This window comes from Ovis aries, chromosome 1, assembly GCF_016772045.2.
Source record: "Ovis aries strain OAR_USU_Benz2616 breed Rambouillet chromosome 1, ARS-UI_Ramb_v3.0, whole genome shotgun sequence".
NCBI lineage: Eukaryota > Metazoa > Chordata > Mammalia > Artiodactyla > Bovidae > Ovis > Ovis aries.
This window is the reverse complement of record NC_056054.1, coordinates 150138365-150157950: the sequence shown is the minus strand read 5'-3', so window position 1 is coordinate 150157950 and position 19586 is coordinate 150138365. Positions and strand designations below refer to the sequence as shown.

General features: G+C 34.2%; 1 protein-coding gene and 1 pseudogene across 1 annotated transcript in view; both read left to right on the top strand.

Annotated features, from left to right (window-relative positions):
• GBE1 (1,4-alpha-glucan branching enzyme 1) overlaps positions 1-19586 on the top strand; it is a 307124-nt gene that overhangs the window by 194189 nt on the left and 93349 nt on the right. Inside the window, exons 8-9 of the mRNA XM_004002835.5 lie at positions 12260-12375; positions 16386-16513. Coding sequence (XP_004002884.2) covers positions 12260-12375; positions 16386-16513 — 244 coding nt within the window. The remainder of the gene's footprint in view (positions 1-12259; positions 12376-16385; positions 16514-19586) is intronic.
• On the top strand, positions 627-8203 carry LOC121817667 (large ribosomal subunit protein uL18-like; annotated as a pseudogene).

Sequence of the window (19586 nt, the reverse complement as noted above, 5' to 3'; positions counted from 1 at the left end):
AATATCTTTCTAGAAGCCTACACCATACTAATTATATAGCCACATTTGTGGGTATCTAAAGTATTGATTCTATAAACTTTAAGTTGCATTTATTCCAATGTAGTTAAGAGTTTTTTGCCTTAATTTCCATTTCCTGTTTCAGTTACTCTGAAAAAAATTTCTTAAGTGATGTGTATTGGTTTCTTTCTTTTTTTTTTTTTTTTTTTTACTGTTTCAGAGTTGATGTTGAATTTTATTTGAGTTTCTTAGCTTTCTTTGTACATTATTAATTCAGTTCAGGTCAATTTATTTAAAATTAATTTTTTTTAAAAAAGGTATAGGACATGATTTCTATCACATAGACATTTATGGTTGTGTTAGGAAGACTGGTTACAAGAACTGGTTTATCTCCTGGTGTCTTTCATGCTAACTAAAGAATTGTCAGGGAGATTTCGTGAAGCTTATAGTAAGACTTGAGTAATATGTAGGGTCTGGGGATAGAAGAGGAATGGACAATTCTTATATTTATTTTTGGGAGGTGCTGAATGGTTGCATTTCTTAGTATGTGTGTTTATTTTCTCCTATCATCTAGAATTCTGTTATTCCCTAAAACGCATTATTTAATGTAATAAACCTTTTGGTCTGGTCTATGTTCAGTTCAGTTCAGGATAGGGTTTGTTAAAGGTATCAAGAATAAGGCCTATTTCAAGAGACACCAAGCGAAATTTGGAGGAAGATGAGAGGGTAAAGCTGATTACTATGCTCAGAAATGCTTGGTAATCCAGGATATAAACAAGCACAACACGCCCAGATACAGGGTGATAGTTCACATAACCAACAGAGATACCATTTGTCAGACTGCTTCTTCAGTATAGAGGAGGTATGATAGTTTGTGTGGCTTATGCTCGTGAGCTTCCAAAATATGGTATGAAGGCTGCCCTGAAAAATTATCCTGTGACCTGTTCGACTAGCCGCCTGCTGACCCTCAGACTTCTCACTAGGTTTGGTGTGGACAAGATCTGTGAAGGACAAGTGGGGGTGACTGAAGATGGATACGACATGGAGACCACTGATAGTCAACCTGGTGCCTTCACCTGCTATTTGGATGCAGGGCTGCCAGAACTACTGCTTGAAGTGAAGGTTTGGGGTCCTGAAGGGAGTTGCGGATGCAGACTTGTCTATCCCTCTGATTATGATTCAGAAAGCAAGGAATCCTTTGTAGAAGGACACTGGAAGCATATCATAGCTCGGGAAGTTGCAGATTATGCATGTTACCTGACTGAAGAAGATGAAGATGCTTACAAGAAATAATTCTCTCAGTACATAAAGAGCAATGTGACTCTACATATGACTGAGGAGGTACCTAAGAAAGCTCATGATGCTGTAGCAAAGAAACATCTCCTCATAAGAAGAAGCCCAAGAAATAAGGTTAAAAGAAGATGTAGAACCATCTCAGAGTGTCAAATGTCCAGAAGAAAGATGGAGTAGCTTAGAAGAAGGTAAGCCTACACAGAGCTCAGGAGCAGGCCACTGGAGCTGATAAACCAAAGCATAATTTTCTATGAAGATTTTTTTGGATAAGGACAGTAATAAATTTATTGACCAAGTTAAATAAATAAATAGAAGAGAAAATTCTGGAGAAATAGGACTCAAACAAATAAATAATATTAAGAGTTCATTCACAAAATTCCCACATAAAACTGTTTCTTATTTTTCCTTGGCTCTCGCCTGTTCATTTGATAACTAATATTTTAGATAGCATTCCATAAAATGTGATTGTATGGACTGTATTAGAATTGATTTTGAAAGGAGGCCCATATTAAAAGTTACACTTATCATACAAATATATTCCTGCTGTGCCTGTCAGAAGTGATTGACAGTTCTTCTGAACTAAGTTTAAGCTGATCTCCAATAAGTTTGGATGATGCATTGTCCGGTTTATCCTGTAGACCTCCACCTTCAATGTAATTTTTTTTTTTGAGGAGCTTCACTTCCTTTTCCATACTGTATTAACAGATCCTTTCTCATTGCAGTGTAATACTACCATACTTTTTTCTGTGTTATCAGTCACTGTTGTAATTAAATGCATTGTGTTATCTGAAAAATGTCTATCTCTCCCATTAGACACAAAACTCCATGCAATGAGTATTGTATGCTTCCCATTCATGACTGTATCACCAGCACTTAGCACTGAGCCTGACACAAAGCAGATACACAAGAAATATTTGTTGAATGCACCACACTATTCCAGAAAAAAGTAAATGCAGAATTAAAAAATAAGGCTTAGAGTGATGGCCATGGAAGTCAGAATCTGCTGGAGTGTGTAACAACTCACTTGCTGAGTCCACTAGAAAAAAGGCTTATTTTATTATATTAGCTGACACATGCTCATCTTTTGAAAATTTATTTTCAGTATGGAAAGATATTATAAGTATTAGAATACATTTAAAATCTCTTATCATCTAGTAGGTGCTCTCCTTAATCTATCCTGCTGTATCTTAGACACTGCTAATCACATTAGACACATTATCTTACTTAATCCCCTTTCAGGAGTGTGCTAAAATTATCTTCAATTTTGCAGTTGAGGAAACTGAGGCCTAGAGAAGTTATGTGCCTTGCCTAAACTTATACAACTGACATGACCACATGTTGTGGTTTTAAAAAATTGTTGACCCAAGGAAATTGCCAAAAATAAAAAGTTACTCACACATAGTCATGCTATCATAGTATACTTGAGAGTTGAGATTTTGGACTCAGAACGTTGAGTTCCACCTGTGTTTATTAGCTGAGTGACCTTGAGCATTTTATGTAACTTTTGAAAATCTCAGATTCTGCAACCATGAAACACACAGTTGATATTACAGCCTTGGTAAGTGAGACTACGTAATATGTGAGGACTAGAAATCAGTGGACAGTCTGTGAATTTGAATTTCTTTCTCTTTTCTATGTAATACCCATATTTTCTGTTTTATTCTAGCCAAAGCGCTAAATGCTCACTCCCTTTGTTTGTAGGAATGTGTACAAATAGACATTAGAGAACTATATATTAATTAGCAAGATTAGTACAAATTTGAAAACTGCAGAAGGAGGTGTAGTTGAAATTTAAATATGATTAAATAGCAGCTTCCCATAAAGTTTGCTTCAATTTCCCACCTTCAGAACACACACACAGAGGCATGTACACACAGTTTCCTGAAGAACTATTAATAGGTGCTGTTCTTTTCCTTCTGCTTTATCTGTCCCCGTGCAACTGGTATTTCCCAGCTCTTCATCTGCCCGGAGCGCTTGTCTACTTAATGCACTGCTGCACTGCACCTTCTTTAGCATTGTAAATATCTATAACTCTATATAGACTACAAGAATGTTTCTCCTGAATATGATCTTAAAATATTTGTTATTTCAGAGGAATAGTCAAGGAAAATCCTCTTATAGTCAGTAGAGTCTATAAAATCATAATTATTTTGGAAATTATTTAGGAAAGAAAATTAATTCCCAGATGCTTTATATTTATTTATCTATAGACCTTTGTTCTCTGTAGCTTATATTCTTGTCCTCTACTTCTGATGCTGTTTATATGTACTTATCTTTAATTTGCCTCAAGTCAGTCTTTTGAAATGAAGCTGGCTAAATATAAGTAAATCAACATTACGTATCTAATTACAAATTTTAATAAGATGATGGAAAATTATCAAATCATGAATGTTTTTTTCTACAATAGAACTATTATAATAACAGTTAATCTGTGAGAAATAAGTCAATCAGAAGGGAAAAACTAAAAAAGGAGAAATACTGATAGGTGAATAGTATTTCCAAACTTTTACCATTAAAATAAGTTTTTAAAAGCTAATTACCAATTGTAGTTTAATATTTGTCAGTAATGTATATCTATATATTTTTAAGTTACTGTCAGTTTTGATCTGAAGCAGTAATTATCTTCATTTTATATATAAGGTGGAATTTTTAATCTTGTTTGAAAAAGATGGATGCATATTTGTATACCTATAATGACATATACCTATCTGTATATGTCATTAGCTAACCTATAGTGATTTGTTGTGTAAAAAAGCAGTGATTGTTCAGATGAAATATGTAAAAATTTCATGTAAGACCTCCCTTATGTTTCATTACAGATTATTTAACTTGGCTTTCTGCTTTCTGGACCTTGAATTGCTCAGCTTTGGGGGGCCCTCCACTTTGAAAAAGATGTTTCTAAATTTTCTCCAAATGTTAATAGGATGTTTTATCTGCTCTAATGCTTTGAAATTTTTGTGAGAAGGCAGAGAAATAGAAATCAATTTAAAAATAAGTAATATGAAAATTTATTAATTTCTTAGTCACATTGTAATCATTATCATAGAGGATTGTTAGTTACTTTAGATTTATTTGTTTTTCTGTGTCAGACTGAAAAACTTTTACTTTCACTGAAGGTCCCTTACCATTCCGCTTCCCAGCCCCATGCACGTGCATACATACTTCCTGTAAAGTGTACCTTTTTCTCATCTTACTTGAGCAGGCAACCAAGCTTGTTAAGAATATAAATTTAGAGAAAAAGGAGACTTGAAAATTTCTCAACGTGAATTCTTATTTTATTAAAAGTATAATTGGAATCATTTAGCATATAAAAGTAAAATTGCTATCCATTCCTACTTATTTCCTAGAGAATACCTGATTAGACTTATAGATAATATAAATGGAGTTAATTTTAATTCAGTATTTAATAAGCTAAGTACAATTTAGGCCTTAAGGGAAAGAAACTGTTTTATTATAATAATGAATTTAGATAACCAGGGCTCAGTGGATATAACATGATTAAACTGTATATTAATTTAAATAAAATAAAGTTATATAAGTTGAAATAAAAATGTGATATTGGAAAGAAAACTTGAAAACCATATTTTATAATAAAAACCAATGTTTTGAAATTTATATTATTACAGACTTTTAGTAGTTGAATTAATATTTTTGTTTCACTATAGTCATGTGCTTTTTGCTACCTAATGTTATTTAAAATTAATATATACAGTAGCTATAATATAATTCTGTTTCTAAAGACCCAGATACATTTTACTATATTGAGTAGATGATACTATTATACTGTATTAGATATGAATAATCACTTTTTGTACTTTTTCATCTTTAAAAAAATTTCTCAATAAATTCTAGTTGACTGACAGTAAAATTTGTTGATAAAGTAAAAAGCATTTTCCCTTTATTGTCTAATTTAATTAAAACTATAGTGATAGATGAAGTTTTAAAAACAATTTTTAATAGTGTAGATAGTAAGATATTACCTGCTTTTCAGTGGTGATGTTTTAGAATATCTTCCTTTAAGAAAGTGTTATTTTCATTATGATTTAAGACTCTGTCCTTCTATTTGACATGCCATACCTTTTCTATAAAAAAATTAAACAACAACCACAACAACAACCTGAAAGTGCTTTCTTTGTTCAAGGTCAATCTGCTGCCTCAGTTGAAATACCCAGATCAAAACATGTAACTTTTCCTTCATGGTTTTATGTTGTACTTTTTAAATAGCAATTCAGCTTCAAAGACTGTGTAATAGCTAGGAGGAATATACTACTTAGTAATGTTGGAAGGAAAGTTATGACCAACCTAGATAGCGTATTGAAAAGCAGAGACATTACTTTGCCAACTAAGGTCCGTCTAGTCAAGGCTATGGTTTTTCCAGTGGTCATATATGGATGTGAGAGTTGGACTGTGAAGAAAGCTGAGCACCGAAGAATTGATGCTTTTGAACTGTGATGTTGGAGAAGACTCTTGAGAGTCCCTTGGACTACAAGGAGATCCAACCAGTCCATTCTGAAGGAGATCAGCCCTGAGTATTCTTTGGAAGGAGTGATGCTAAAGCTGAAACTCCAGTACTTTGGCCACCTCTTGCAAAGAGTTGACTCATTGGAAACAACTCTGATGCTGGGAGGGATTGGGGGCAGGAGGAGAAGGGGACAACAAGAGGATGAGATGGCTGGATGGCATCACCAACTTGATGGACATGAGTCTGAGTGAATTCCGGGAGTTGGTGATGGACAGGGAGACCTGGCGTGCTGCAATTCATGGGGTCACAAAGAGTCAGACACAACTGAGCGACTGAACTGAACTGAATGTCTCCTACTTGTTACTATACAATTAGTACAATTAGTAACATCTAGTGGAATAAGTTTCTGATTTTGAAAATCCTAGAAGTTACTCAGGACCAGAAATAAATACAAGAGTCCACAAATAGTTTTGAATTAGAAAATGTAACTACATCTAATAAATATTGTTACATCTGATTATACTTGCTTGCCAAGAAAATTTGACTATATTTTATTTCCTTGTAAAGTTCATTTGTAAGATGTGAGACAATCAACAGTTTTGATTTTAGGGATATTTCCTAAAAATCTTAATATTAGAATTATCTGTGTGTGATAAAATTTTCTTAATAAATTCCCATTACTTGATTACAGGTTGATATTTCAGACATCCACACCAATTAGAATCCTGATTATTTTGATTGCCAGAAATCTGTAAATATATATATTATTCATTGATATATTCAGTTTCTATATCAGACACCTGTGATTTAAACAGTTTAGTAGTTATGATTTATAGGAAAGTCAGCTGCATTCAGTTTTTGAAATTTTTTTCTTTTTTTTGCTTCATAAAATACATGAGTAAGCCGATCAATTGATCTTAGGTAGTATAGATGACATAGTGTTTGTTTCTAATTTATATGCTAATTGATTTAAGATAGAAAGCTAATAACTAAAATACGTTACTTCTCAAATACATTCAAGCTGGCTTCTCAGTATGTACTTGTTAGCATCCCCTTCTAAATGTTAACATCTAACTCCTCCAATTATTTGGTAACTAGGCTATTTTGTGGTTTCTGTGAATAGACTTTAAAGGCTTTGTGTCAGTGGAATAATCTTAAAATCAAAGTCCTACCTTGTCTGCTATAACATACCAAGTAAAACAGTGCTCTTAAATTCTGCTTTAAATTTTTATGGGACTCTAATCAACTGGATATATCAACTGTGTTACAGGCTGTCTGATGACATTTTGAAATAGAAAAAGTAAATTGCCTTTTTTATTGTACCCTTTGCCAGACATTTTCCTACTTTGACTCAAGGCAAACCATTCAATTGAGATGATTCAGTTCATTTATTACTGCAGAGCTCATTGAGTAATATTTGTAATTCAGTCATAATTTGGAATACATCATGGGCTCTTCTTCTCAACCCCCTCAAAGAAGGAAAATGCAATTTATGGGTGCTGAGTTTGAAATTTATGATAGTAGAAATAGTAATAGACATCTTTCAGAAATTTATATTTTCACTAGTATATATTCCTTATACTTGTTCTGGTGTTCCATTTAAAAGACAGATCTTAGATTCAGTGAACTATTTCATTCATGTATAAGCTTAATAAGTTCATCATTCATGTAACTGTTGGAAGGTAGGATGCAAAACAGGAGTACCTCACATTGGAGGCCCTTTATATTTAGATTTTTAACATATATGTAAGATTTCACTGCTGCTGCTAAGTCACTTCAGTCATGTCCGACTCTGTGCGACCCCATAGACAGCAGCCCACTAGGCTCCCCTGTTCCTGGGATTCTCCAGGCAAGAACACTGGAGTGGGTTGCCATTTGCTTCTCCAATCCATGAAAGGGAAAAGTGAAAGTGAAGTCTCTCAGTCCTATCCGACTCTTAGCAACCCCATGGACTGCAGCCTACCAGACTCCTCCATCCATAGCATTTTCCAGGCAAGAGTACTGGAGTGGGGTGTCATTGCACTAGCCCCCTTTAAAATTTCTGAGAACTGAGTTTCTAATGAGCTTCCCTGGTAGACAGCATTCCACAAGTGTTGTGACAGTTTGTTGTTAGAGGAATTAAGTGTGATTCCATCAGGAGACAAGGACTCTTGGAAACTTAAATCTAGACTCCTCTGAACTTTGCCCCATGCATGAACCTTTCTCTTTGCCCATTATGCTTTTTATCCTACTGTATGTATAAATCATAGCCATGAACATGCCTATATGCTAAGTCCCATAGGTCTTCCCAATGAATCACGAAATCTGGAGATTGTCTAGAAGACTCCCAGCCCAGCTGTCCTCTTGTAACTTAACTTCAGTGACTTGGAATAGATATATTTATATAATAATTAAATACATTGTCAACCTTAAGTTTGAAGTTTACATAGTGTAAGAAAAATGAAAAAGAAAGCTACATCATTGTTGCAGCGATACTGTTACCTCTCTATAACCTGCTCTTTTTCAAGTTTGATTTCTGGATCGTGTCCATGCATTTACTCATGTATATAGTTCTGGTTACCTGGGCTTCCCAGGTGGCACTAGTGGTAATGAACCCACCTGCCAATGCAGGAGACTCAAGAGACACAAATTCAATCCCTGAATAGTGTTTGGGAGATCCCCTGGAATAGGAAATGGCAACCTGCTCTAGTATTCTTGCCTGGAAAATACCATGGACAGAGGAGCATGATGGCTACAGTCCATTGGGTCAGACATGAAAGAGTCAGACATGGCTTAGCACCTGAACAAGAACATTTTAGAGCAATGTTTCATTATGCTGTGTGCTCAGTTATGTCCAACTCTTTGCGACCCCATGAACCAGTAGCCCACCAGGCTCCTCTGTCCTTGGGATTTTCCAGGCAAGAATACTGGAGTGGGTTGCCATTTCCTCCTCCATGAGATCTTACTGACCCAGGGACTAAACCGATGTCTCCTGCATCTCCTGCATTAGAAGGCAGATTCTTTACCACTGGGCCATCTGGGAAGCCCTTTTAGAGAAATAGAAGTTAGTATTTTTAAAACCCATTTGAACTTTTTAATTAAATGTTCCATTTTCATTATTATTTCTCATTACCACAGGAAATTCTGTTTCTATTTATTCATACCAAGAATCTGTCTACTCACATTGTTACAGCCAAGTATGTTAAATGCAGTTTTATAACTCCTTTTGGGACTTCCCTGGTGGTTCAGTGGCTTAGACTCTGAGCTCCCAATGCAGAGGGCATGAGTTTGATCCATGGTCAGGGAAATGGATTCCTGATTGGAAAAGACCCTGATGCTAGGAAAGATTGAAGACAGAAGGAGAAGGGGGCAGCAGAGGATGAGATGGTTAGATCGCATCACCAATTCAATCAACATGAATTTAAACAAACTCTGGGAAACGGTGAAGGACAGGGAAACTTGGCATGCTGCAGTCCATGGAGTTGCAAAGAATGAGACATGAGTTAGCGACTAAACAACAGCAACATAATACCATTTGGACAGGAAGAGGGTAGATTAAATACTGTGGTAATAGGATTCAGTAGGATATTTGGTAACTCTGCCTTTAATCAACTATGTGATACTGGGCAGGAATTTTTTAAATTATTGACATCATCTTGTTTTGTACTTTGAATTGTAATATCATTGACTTTTTTACTTCTTTTATCTTTGTAGATATTAGGACACTATTTTCCCATTTCAGTGCGTCTACCTTGGAAACATTTTGGCCATGACATTTATGTTAGAAGTTGATAGAACATGTCCACCAGTCCAAGTTGGATTGATGTAAATGAATCAATAAGGTTGATATGAGAATGTGGTGTGATATGACTGAAAGGATCCCAAAAGTACATATGTCATCTTTAGATATTCAAACTGAAAAATTTATAGCACAGTTGTCCCTCAGGACCTTCAAGGGATTGATTCCAGGAGCCCCACCATATAGCAAGATCCACCAATGCTCAAGTCACTTATATAAAATGGCGTTATTGTTCAGTTGCTCGGTCGTGTCCGAGTTTTTCCCACCCCATGCGCTGCAGCATGCCAGACTTCCCTGTACTTCACTATCTTCTGGAGCTTGCTCAAACTTACATCCATTGAATTGGTGATGCCATCCAACAATTTCAACCTTTGTCATCCCCTTCTCCCCCTGCCCTCAATCTTTCCCAGCATCAGGGTCTTTTCCAGTGAATCAGTTCTTCACATCAGGTGGCCAAAGTATTGGAGTTTCAACCTCAGAGACTGTTCTTCCAATGAATATTCAAAATTGATATTTTTTACGATTGACTGGTTTGACCTCCTTGCAGTCCAATGGACTCTCAAGAGTCTTCTCTATCAGCTCAGTTCAAAAGCATCAGTTCTTCAGCACTCAGCCTTTTTATGGTTCAAGTCTCACATCCATACATGACTACTAGAAAAACCATAGTTTTGATTATACGGCATATGGCATAGTACAATGAATACAGTGGTCCCTCTTTAGCCAAGGATGCAAAATCTGAGATTATAGAGGGATGACTCTATATTTATTAAAAAATATAAGTAGACCTCTGCAGTTCAAGCCTCTGTTGTTCAGGGGTCCCTATCCTCTGCAAGATAAGCGAAATAGTAGTGCCTGTCAGATCAGGCCTGGGGACAGTTTGTCATCTCTGGTTTACATATTCATATCTTCATAAATCTGCCCAAGAGATTTCCTATTTAAACAGATTTTGTTCCTACTCTGAGGTATTTTGAGCTAAAAGTAGCTTTCAGTTTACATTTCAGAAGTAAAATATACATTACAATCAAATGGACAAATTAGGAAAGTCTGTCCTTTTCAAAACATTGTTAAGGATGAGTTGTCAGTATGCATTTATTCAAGACTTTTTTCCTGAAATTCTCATGGAGCACACTTGTTAAAAAAGAGTATAGATGTATACTTCCTTTCAGTTTTTGCAGTAAACTCAAAACTGCTCCCTTATGGCTCAGCCCGTAAAGAATCCATCTGCAATGTGGAAGACCTGGGTTCAATCCCTGGGTTAGGAAGATCTCCTGGAGAAGGGAAAGGCTATCCACTCCAGTATTCTAGCCTGGAGAATTCCATGGGCTGTATAGTCCATGGGGTCACAAAGAGTTGGACATGACTGAGTGAGTTTCACTCCCAAAACTGCTCTGAAAGAAAAAGGTTATTAATTAAAAAGTAAAAAATATAGATATTAGACATTTCTATGTAAAATAGAGCAGTTTTGATCTGTTCATTTCTTTTTGTTAAGCAGAAATTGTTTTTTTTAAGCCTTAAATTAATATTCATTCTGCCTTCACCATGGCTTGGCCTAACAATCTAGAATCTCCTGGCCCCCTTTCATACCTGTTGGATTATTTGGATTTCTGTTTTGTTTTTTTCTCTTTTAACTTTGAGTAAGTTTTCAAAATTCAAAGTAACTTATCTAAAGCAGTTAATTACCAACAATACTCATTTTACTACAGAGTTTAGATTTACAATTCTGGAGTTGATTGTGATGACTTAATCTCCACTTAGGTCAGATTGCTCTTTAATATATGGAAGGTTAAAAAAAAATACATAAATTTCAAGTGGGTTAAGGAATTGTGTACACTCTTACTGCTTTGTCATTAAGCTAAATGAGGTATTAAAGTCTTAAAACCATAGTTATAATGAGATAGAGAACTCAACCATAACTGTATGACTAAAAAAAAATACTAATTGATGATGCCCTCTTTTCAATTGTCCGAAATAGACTTATTTCATGTGGCGTTTTTAATTGAGTTATAACTGTTCTTTGTTTTTCTTTCTGTTTTTATGGGCATAAGACTCTTTAACTTGTAGAACTTTTTACTTTATTAAACATCTATTCTCTAGTAATTAGGTCTCTTTCTTTTACCCTCGCAAAGCAGGTCTAGTAAGTGTAGTAGAACTGATCATAAGGTTGATTTCAGGAGTCTTTTTTTCTTTTAATTTTTACTCTAAACTATACCTGTTTGAAACTGTAGAATAAGGAGATATTTTAAGCAAACACTGAAGGCTGAAGGTAGTTTTCTGCTGATAATGAAATTAGGTTTTCTAAAAGAAGAGTATACGTAACTGTGGTTATTTTACATGAAAAATCTTGATGAAAATTCAGAAATAATTAACAGATTTTGGGGGGTAACCACTACTATGTAGTGATCACTGTATGCTTGCTGAGGATGGAGCACTGAGCAAGACAGTGTTCCTGCACTTTGGACCAGACTGGCCCATTTTTTTCCTAGTTTTTCTCAGCCATTGAGTGATTTTTTAGTTAAAGAAATTTAACAGGTTTTCCTTTTAGAATGAATTTCATCAAACAAATGAGGTAAATGTTAGTAGTTTTCTGGTGTTTATGTGGTATATTTCTTTGAACATCATGACTCCTAAGATAGTAATTTTGATTTTAATTATTATTCTTAGCAAAGGATGTATAACAAGGAAAATGTTCTATACATTATGCCTAAAAGTGTATTTATCTGTTATTTTAGCTGGGAAGTTTTAAGATTTCTTCTGTCAAACATAAGATGGTGGTTGGAAGAGTATGGCTTTGATGGATTTCGTTTTGATGGTGTTACATCAATGCTCTATCATCACCATGGAATAGGTAGGTGACCTGATACATTCCAGATGTAACTAATGATTTTATTTTATATTTTTACTGGAAGATTACAACCAGGCTTAGGATTCAGTTACATTGCTACCATGACCATTATTGTTGGCTTGATTTTTATTAGTTCTTTTATGTCTCTAATCACTTCTGATTCCTTTTTGGCAGGAAGTCAGGTATAAATACTTTTTATAAGTAAATAAAGGGTAATGATTTTCTTTGAAATATTTCTGCTTAATATGCTATCCTTAATATGTGGCATTCTTTTAAAAAAAATTTTTAAGGATATAATTTATTATACCAGTCTCAGGCTGTGAAAATGACAGCAATTATAATGAAAAATAAATAACAAATTAATAAATGAGAACATTTGTTAATGTATGGGTTCATTTGCATATTAAACATTGAAGATAAATGTATACATTTTAAATATAAATGTGCTCAGTTAAAATTAAATTATAAATTAGTTTGTAATTAAAACTATGGATTAGAGACCTTCAGTTTAAAAGTTGTACAAATAAGTGGAATCGTAGAATCCTAATCCTTCAATAGATAACATGTAGAAAAATTATTGTTTTTTTTAATGACCCAATATTTAGCAACCTTATTCATAACTAATACCTGGAAACAAACCAGGCATGCTTTAATAGATGAATGGTTAAAAAATGCGGTATATCCATAGCATGAAATTCTACTTAGCAATAAACAGTAACAATATTGATACATATAAAAATTTGGATTAATTTTCAGAGGATTATGCTGACAGGGAAAAAAGCTTGTTTCAAAAGAGGACATATATATAATATGATTACTTTTATGTATCATGCTTGTAGTGACAAACAGAGCAAGTCAGTCGTCCTCAAGGGTTAAGGACCATGGTGAAAAGGCAGGAGGAAGTTAGATCTCATTATAAAAGGATATCAGGTGAGCTACCTGTGATGTAATTTTATATCCTGATTGTATAATACCAGTACCTTGGCTGGGATATTACACCATGGCTTTTCATATGTTCCCGTTGAAAATGCTATTACACCATGGCATTTCAAATGTTGGGAAAACAAGTAAAGTCTACATAGGATCAGTTCAGTTTAGTTCAGTTCAGTTCAGTAGGTCAGTCGTGTCCGACCCTTTGCGACCTCATGAATCGCAGAACGCCAGGCCTGCCTGTCCATCACCAACTCCCGGAGTTCACGCAAACTCATGTGTGTCGAGTAGCTGATGCCATCCAGCCGTCTCATCCTCTGTTGTCCCCTTCTCCTCCTGCCTACAATCCCTCCCAGCATCAGGGTTTTTTCCAATGAGTCAACTCTTCACATGAGGTGGCCAAAGTTTTGGAGTTTCACCCTCAGCATCAGTCCTTCCAATGAACACCCAGGACTGGTCTTTAGGATGGACTGGTTGGATTTCCTTGCAGTCCAAGGGACTCTCAAGAGTCTTCTCCAACACAACAGTTCAAAAGCATCAATTCCTCAGTGCTCAGCTTTCTTCACAGTTCAACTCTCACATCCGTACATGACCATTGGAAAAACCATAGCCTTGACTAGACGGACCTTTGTTGGCAAAGTAATATCTGTGCTTTTGAATATGCTATCTAGGTTGGTCATAACTTTTCTTCCAAGGAGTAAGTGTCTTTTAATTTCATGGCTGCAATTACCATCTGCAGTGATTTTGGAGCACTGTATGTTATTTCATGTAACTGTGGCTTCCCAGGTGTCTTGAATAACCTGCCAATACGAGTTCCATCTCTGTATTGGGAAGATCCCCTGGAGGAGAAAATAGCAACCCACTCCAGTATTCTTACCTGGAACATCCCACGGACAGAGGAGCCTGGTGGGCTACAGTCCATGTGTTTGCAGAGTCAAATGCACTGAACAAGCACATACAATCTAGAGTTATCTCAAAATCGAAATTTTAATTAAATCTTTTAAAAATCCTCTATATATCAGAACAAAGTGACTCAAAGTATGTATATGAAAATGTTATTTAGTATAATGTAAGTATATGAAAGTTATAGCATAAGTATATGAAAATAGTTATTTAACTATAATCTTACTTAACTCTAAACTGCTTTCAGAAGGACTCTTGGGTGGTATGAAAATAATGCTTGTGTAGATATCTCATTTTAATTTCTTCTGCATTAAAACTTTGTTGTAGGAAATACATTGTTGTTATAACATTTACTCAAATATTTTTTACAACCTTCTGAAGTGTGGTAGGCCTTGTCTGTTTGGCTAAACGCTCAGAAAAACAGGTACATATGTTTTAAATAAAAATATGTATCTATATTCACCTGGGGGCTTCCCAGGTGGCTCAGGGTAAAGAATCAGCCTGCCAAACAAGAGACTTGGATTCAATCTATGTATTGGGAATATCCCCTGGAGAAGGAAATGGCAACCCACTCTTGCCTGGGAAATCCCATGAACTGAGGAGTTGGTGGGCACCAGTCCATGGGGTCACAAAGAGTCAGACATGACTTAGTGACTAAACAATAACAACAATTTACTGACAACAATCAGTCCATGATAAAGACTTTAGAAATCAAAACGTGACTGCCAAGAAAAGCTGCTACAGTCAAAATCTGCTGTTATCTGCTCTTATTCATGGTGCTACCTACTCCCCTCCCCATGAAATATTTCTAGGGAGCAAGTTGAATCTGTAAAACATGACAGATTTCAATGATACCTTCCACTTTGGAGAGAAGCTGACTTTGGAGATGAAAAAGGCAATCATGATAAAATTCAAGAAAGATCTTTTCCTAGATTAAAGCACCTACATGCCTGCCTCTTCAGAACTTCCTCTGCTTAGGGCTAGGTGTTTTCCAAAGAATTGTGGAGTTGGAAAAATGAACTGATATCTATGGATATGGAATATGCTTCTTATGGGTAGAGAGCTCAAAAAATGGAAAGAAAAACATTGAGTTATTTAGCATGTTTCCCAACTTTGAGATGAAGATGAAAATAAAAATTGAAACTGCAAAAAATTATATAATATACCAGAAGAAATCTGAGATGACACTATTAACATAGACACAGAGTGTTTAATTTATAAAATTCTGTGATAAAGAAAACTTCATCCAGTAATATCTTGAAGTAAAAGTAATTTACCTGCATAAATGAAAAAAAAAAAAATGGCTGAGCTCATACTATTCCATTGCCACAGCACTGTCTGCAGAATTCTTAAGGATAGAAACTGTGACTTGAGAATTGGATATTTGAATTGCCATTGAAGGATACATTTGAAAGAAATTGAAGAATCCACGTAAAAATATCCTTCAATGATAGAATCAAGCAAACTGAAAAAAATGAGTCAAAATAAAGAACTTATATATAAGAAATCAGCGGGGAAAAAGGCAAGCATTCAGCACTAAGTAGACTTAATTAAAAATAATAGTAACAGCTGAAAGAATAGAAAATTAATAGTATAATACCAGTAAGTGAAATATACTGTAAGCAATCAAAATCAGGAGATGGGGCAAGTAGTGGTAGAAAGAAGTTGAGGGATATTAAACTGTTTTTGTCATCATAGAAAATCCATACTCCATAAACTCTAGCCATATTTAAAATAATATAAACATTTTGTCTCAATTTTATGATGGTTTTCCTATTTTCTTGCCTTCAGAGGAATCAAATAGGAGCTATCTAATATTAAGATCTCAGTATGACCAAAAAAGTTATCTAAAAATTAAAGTTTATAAATCTCTGGTATTTTATTTTGTGCTGGACATTTCAGTTCAAATTAACTTAAAATTTTAAATCACAGAGATTTTGTTTGCTTTTGTAAAACAAAAGTTGAATTGCAGGATTGTCTGAACTTTGAATTTAGTTATCCGGTACTTTTTAAGTTAGATCATATAGTTACTAATAGCATTATTTGGTATCAAGGTCCATTATGCTTTGCTCTGATAACAAAACTGATATAAACGAACTAATTGGGAGGGGGTGGCATTTGTGCAGAGTTAAGACCTGCACACTAACATAATGCATCCATATTGGTTTTCTGTTTTCCAGGTGAGAATTTTTCAGGTGATTACCATGAGTATTTTGGACTACAAGTAGATGAAGATGCTTTGACTTACATCATGTTGGCAAATCATTTGGTTCACACACTGTATCCAGATTCTATAACAATAGCTGAGGTAATAATGATCTCTACCCCCTGACCCTCTTTAAGATAGAACATTTTGTTGGCATACAATATTTGAATAATCTCTATATTACCGATGATTGCATAAGTGAAATTATGCCCTGACTATAGTGCAGCTACCTTGTCTGTGTGGCACATTATTCAGAATTCACTGTTTTCCTATTATGAGATAATGTTCCCTAATTACTTGCCATTATTCCATTGTTAAAAAAGAAAATGCCAGTCGTTACAAAGTAAAATATCCTAATCAGTGGACAGGTCCTTTTGCCATGAGACCTTCAGCACAGAAAAAGAATTGAATATTAATATGTGTCTGTCTATTTAACTTTTTTTTTTCTTTTCTGGTTTAATCATCAGAGATGGCATGGTTCACTGCCTGTGAGCTTCTCTGAAACCTCTCTTGTTCTGATGCGATTACCTTTCTTGTTTACGTTATTGCTCTCAGATTGCCAAATGTTCACTAGTTATTCATGATTACTGAAGGTTCATGATTAACTGTCCCAAAGCTGCACTGTAATGATATAATTCAGTATATGCATAATTGACAATTCCCCTCTTGGTGATAAATTTGATAAATTAAGAAGTTTGTTAAATGCTTATGCTAATTTAGATTTAGTACTAAAATCCCTCTGGTTTTGTGAGTCCTCTAACTAGGAATTATTATTAAAATTGAATTTCATGTTAAAACTGTTCTATACAAAATGTAGAGGTTAGCATATAAAAATAGTAAGACTGTCATTGAAAGAGTCAGAGTTAAGTAGTATTTTCATGTTGTTGGCATTTAGTTCATTGAAATGAAATGTAGTCACGATGGTCTCTTTCCTGTAGTATTTATTGTTTGTATAGTCTTGTTTCTAAGCATCATTTCTCAAAACTCAAAATCTCAAACTACTGATATGATTTTCTTGTTCGTCTCTGGATCGAGAACAGCTACTCTATTTAGGCCTTTTGCCCTCTAAATATCTTCTAGGATAGAACAATGAATCCTAAATTCCTGGAGTAAATTTTCATATAATTTTCTTTTAACCCACAATTACAATGTCATCTTGATATCCTATATTGTTTCACAGTCTCATCTTACCTGTATTTAGTCATAACTTATAAGACTTTCTCATGCTTGTGCTAATACTTTCTGTGCTGAATATTTTTAATGTACTTCAGAAGATATTTTAAACTTTTATTTTATAGTTTATATATTTTAATTTTTATCTGTCAAACATAAAAAAAGTTTTTTAACTACTTATAAAAGTTAAGTATATTTATGGCAATTTGAAACAAAGACATTATGTATGACAAATTACTATAAACAATTAATGATAGGGCACATCAAAAGCAGGTACTGAAGAAAAAGAAGCAATTATTTAATACATGAAACTGAAAATTGTTACATTGATCTTTCCGTTCATTTCAAGTAAAATAGTTTCATCATCTAGGGAGCTTTTGTCTGATTATTAGTGTTTCTACCAATGAAACTTTGAGACTTTAGCCTACTTTATATTACTTGGCTTTAGATTTTTTTAAAACAAGATGTGTCTTCAATTTATTCTACTTAAATTGAAAACTACTTCAATTTCAATACATCACTTTTCTGTCTAGTGGGAGTCTGTTCAAGAAGTGGAATTGATCCTCATGAACTTTTTTTTTAAGAGAGGAATGTGGTGTAACGAATAAGTAATGCAATGTTATATACAGTCCTGTATATTCAATTTAGTTATAATGATAGTTATTAAAATTGAAGCCTTTTTTCTGGAATATGTCTACCTTTATACGTGGTTATATTTGCTATATTAATATAGCAATATTTTATTGAAAATATTTTATTGAAAAATATTTTTTGATGACTGAAGCTTTCTCTCCCTCTGGAATAGTCATAAGTGATCTTTAGATTAAATAATTAAAGCTATTTTAACTTCATTGGAAGCATATATGACCATTTGAATATCCTTTTGTTATCAACTTCTTTATATTTAAGTATATTTATTTTCATGACCATTGCATTTTCTTATTTTCTTCTTTTAAGATTTTAAAAGAGTAATTCTTAACTCTCCACTTGCAAACAAGAGCTACAAATACCTCATATGCATTAACGAGGCAAGCTTCTAGGAGTCAGACTCAGGAGTTAAGACTTATTGGTCTCCAGATATTTGTCTTAGCAGATTCTATTTCTTTATGAAGCTATTTTCTAAAACTACCTATAGACCAAATATAGAAAGCACCTTAATGTTTTCTTGAGAAAAAAATTATCTTGATCTTTAATGCCATCTTATTAGTTGTCTCATGAAAACTCTGGATCTTATAAAAACTTTTCCAGGAAGGTACTGTGTATGTATTTCCAGTGTCTAACACAGGTGCCTGATACTTAACATATATGTAGCCAGCCTTAGTAAGGACTTGAACTGAATACCTATCATAACTCTGAAAATGTGACATAAAATAATTTCTTATCTGTTAACCATTCATCCTTTTTCATTTTTTTGATTCATCTTTTTCCACTTTTATAAACTTATAAAAAAGTATGTAGAATAAGATATAAGTATGTAGAATAAGAATAAAATAATGGATATTTTCTTATGTATATATTCCACCATACTATATTTTGTTGTACCTCTCTTCCATTAGAAAACAATGAACACGTTATTTTGGAAGTCCAGAGAGGTCATATGTTTGTTTTTTTACAGCTTTTCTGTGGGAAGAGTTTGAGGATGGTATTATGGAAGAAGAAGCAATTAAGTCTCAGAGAGCTCAGAGTGTGTGATAGTTTTTCTTTCTTTCTTTTTTTTTTTCCCTTAGATTTTATTTATTTATTTTTTTTATTTTTTTTTTATTTTTTATTTTTTTTACTTTACAATATTGTATTGGTTTTGCCATACATCAACATGAATCCGCCATGGGTGTACACATGTTCCCAATCCTGAACCCCCCTCCCACTTCCCTCCCCACACCATCTCTCTGGGTCATCCCAGTGCACCAGCCCCAAGCATCCTGTATCCTGCATCGAACCTAGACTGGCAATTCGGTTCTTATATGATATTATACATGTTTCAATGCCATTCTTCCAAATCTTT